The 2590-nt window shown below is 32.7% G+C and overlaps 1 protein-coding gene across 1 annotated transcript; it reads right to left on the bottom strand.

The window, feature by feature from the left end:
* Positions 1-516: 516 nt before the first annotated feature.
* Positions 517-1769, bottom strand: LOC119643490 (GTP-binding protein Rhes-like). The gene is made up of 3 exons (XM_038042847.1): positions 1248-1769; positions 1054-1186; positions 517-979 (listed from the first exon to the last, which is right to left on the bottom strand). The coding sequence occupies exons 1-3, from the start codon at positions 1350-1352 to the stop codon at positions 861-863; spliced, it is 357 nt and encodes a 118-aa protein (XP_037898775.1). The 5' UTR covers positions 1353-1769; the 3' UTR covers positions 517-860.
* Positions 1770-2590: the final 821 nt, after the last annotated feature.

Raw genomic sequence — 2590 nt, 5'->3', positions numbered from 1 at the left:
TTTTTCAAAATAGGGTAAAATCGAATGCCACGCCTATAAAAATTGTACAAAACTATTCAGGAGACGTACAAGGGGAGATGAATTTATATTTTTGATACATTTATATAATAAAGATTATATATTACATTTCAACCATTTGTTTGAATATATATGGAAAGAAAGTTATCATTTTTTTTTTCAAAATAGGGTAAAATCGAATGCGTGGAAAACCGTAGTTCCAGTATTTATAATTCATGAAGTTTATAATATAGATGATAACACGGGGTCGCAACCAAGTTTAAAGAATACGGTAAAATGTGTATCGCTGGCCATTTATCATCACATTAAAAATCGTTAATCAGATCGCCGCTTAAAAATATTCGGTGAGAAATTGCGTCAGGGCTATAAGTGAACTTCCCTTAATATAGCCAAATATTGGATGGAGAACTTCTAAGAATTGTAATAATTTCACAAATTTTATGGCATTTCCATTAGCACCTATACCCATCATTTTTAGCCGAGGTTGCTTAATATTATTACGAAGATTGCTATTCTGCTATGTCTACTTTTGATTTAAAGTTACTATCTTCTGCGTGTTCTGTGGTCATGGTTCTCGAACATGTCTCTTTGCAAATTAGAGTACGTAGTCACAGGGCCAAAACATTGGCCGAATTTCAAGCTAACTTTTGCAGACAACGAACAAAAGATTCAATTATTAACTGAGAAACAACAACAATTTTATCGATTGGTATAGTATTCAAATACTTAAATAACTATTTAACTACAGGGAGAAAATTGAAGAAAGATAACATGAAAAATAGGTAATGGAATTTTCTTATGTAAAATATTAAATACTTATGATAATATAACAGCGATAAACTCTATTTTATGTGATAATGAGCATTTATAAGCTTTTCAGAAAGACGTCCCAATTTGATTTCATCCATTTCTAGAGAATTTATGCGTTTAGTAATCTCGATAAACTGCTCGGCCGCTAAAACTGAAATATATATGTGAAGAAGGCTTTCACGATTACGATTCTTATAATAATCATTGTTTGCTTTCCATATTTACATAATAGTGAATGAAATGCCAATGCTTTATGATTACGATATTTAGGCGTGAGGCAAAAGTTAATTGCATCAATTTTACTCGAATAACGCCATATTTCCAGCAATTTGATTATAACACCGTAAGCTTGCCAATCCTAGTTAGTAGAAAAATTTGAATTAAGAAAAAAAAAAAATGGTTTAAATTATTATAAAAACCTCTCCACGGTGCAATTCCTCAACAGTTTTCTTATAGCGTACATTAAATTTATCGTATAAAAATTGTGAAATGATGCAACTTTTGCCAACACGAGCTGCTCCCATGACAACGATGCGATGCTGCTGTTTGCGTATCAATTGCGTACTTGAATGTGCAGCTGTGGCGCATTTATCCCTTGTTGCATTGCTGCCACTGCTGCTGCCCGAATGAACGAAATCCTAAGAGCTTCTCAAAGAACTTACGCATTAATATTACATTTCAAGTTGTAAACGTAGTCCTCCCACTTTAGGATTCTTACGAATCCCTTTTAGGAAATTGGGGTATCTCAAAGTGAAGTGCTTCAGTTTTCTAATATGGTTCAAGAAATATTTCATCACTGTTATCCACTGCCTATATTTCATCGCAGCTGGTTTATATATCTATATATATATGTATACATATATATACATATCTAAGACTCCGGATGCATAAGAGCAGCACAATTGTATCAAAAACAACAAACTATTGGGCTTTGGCATTTGTCCTCCAGAAATCTAAAAGATTCGTCTACAAAAAAGTCCTTTAGTAGGGCTACTCGGCTTTTTCTCAGCCATCTCAACACGGCATCCTATCGGGACAAATTTCTTCTCCTCTTTCACAAATTTCCTTTCAAAGCATCTTTTTCATCATTCTTAGGTTTAGATAAAGCCTTCTTAGGCACAATATTTCCTCTCACTCATCGATTCAGAGGAAATGAAAACTTAACCAAGATGTTAACGAATTGCTAGGAGAAGTTATTTGATTTCATTTTTACATGCTATTTTTTTTTTAATGTACATGTGTTGTCACATGTGTTTCATATATATATATATATATATGATATATTGGATATATTGGATATGTATATATCCAATGGAAGTAAATAACGCTTTTACAGATCCAGAGTTGCCGGAGCCTAAGTTTTATAAAAAGTCATTTAATGTGCATTCTACGGGCTCATAAGACGGATTATAGCAGACACGCAGAGATGTACTCTCAAATATTTCGTTTAGCCCGTTTACAAACACTATGATAGCATCCAAACTTCAAATAACAGTTTCGGGAAATAGTAGTTCTCCTATACAATCTCCAACTATAATGCTGACTTGTTCATAATTAAAGCAATATTATATTGTTTTTAATCAAATGAAATGACTGAGTCCTTGACTTTTAAAAACATTTACTAAGAGTACGTAAAGTGACGAATCTCCTAGGCTTCCTTTTTCAACTATCCTATTTAATGATTAATTCACCTAAAGACCTTGCATTCCAATAAACTCGGTAAGAAAGGAAACTTTAATTACGAAATTTCGAAACACATGCA

This window comes from Glossina fuscipes, unplaced genomic scaffold (genome assembly GCF_014805625.2).
Source record: "Glossina fuscipes isolate IAEA_lab_2018 unplaced genomic scaffold, Yale_Gfus_2 61078, whole genome shotgun sequence".
NCBI classification, from domain to species: domain Eukaryota; kingdom Metazoa; phylum Arthropoda; class Insecta; order Diptera; family Glossinidae; genus Glossina; species Glossina fuscipes.
This window is presented reverse-complemented; position numbering and strand designations above follow the sequence as displayed.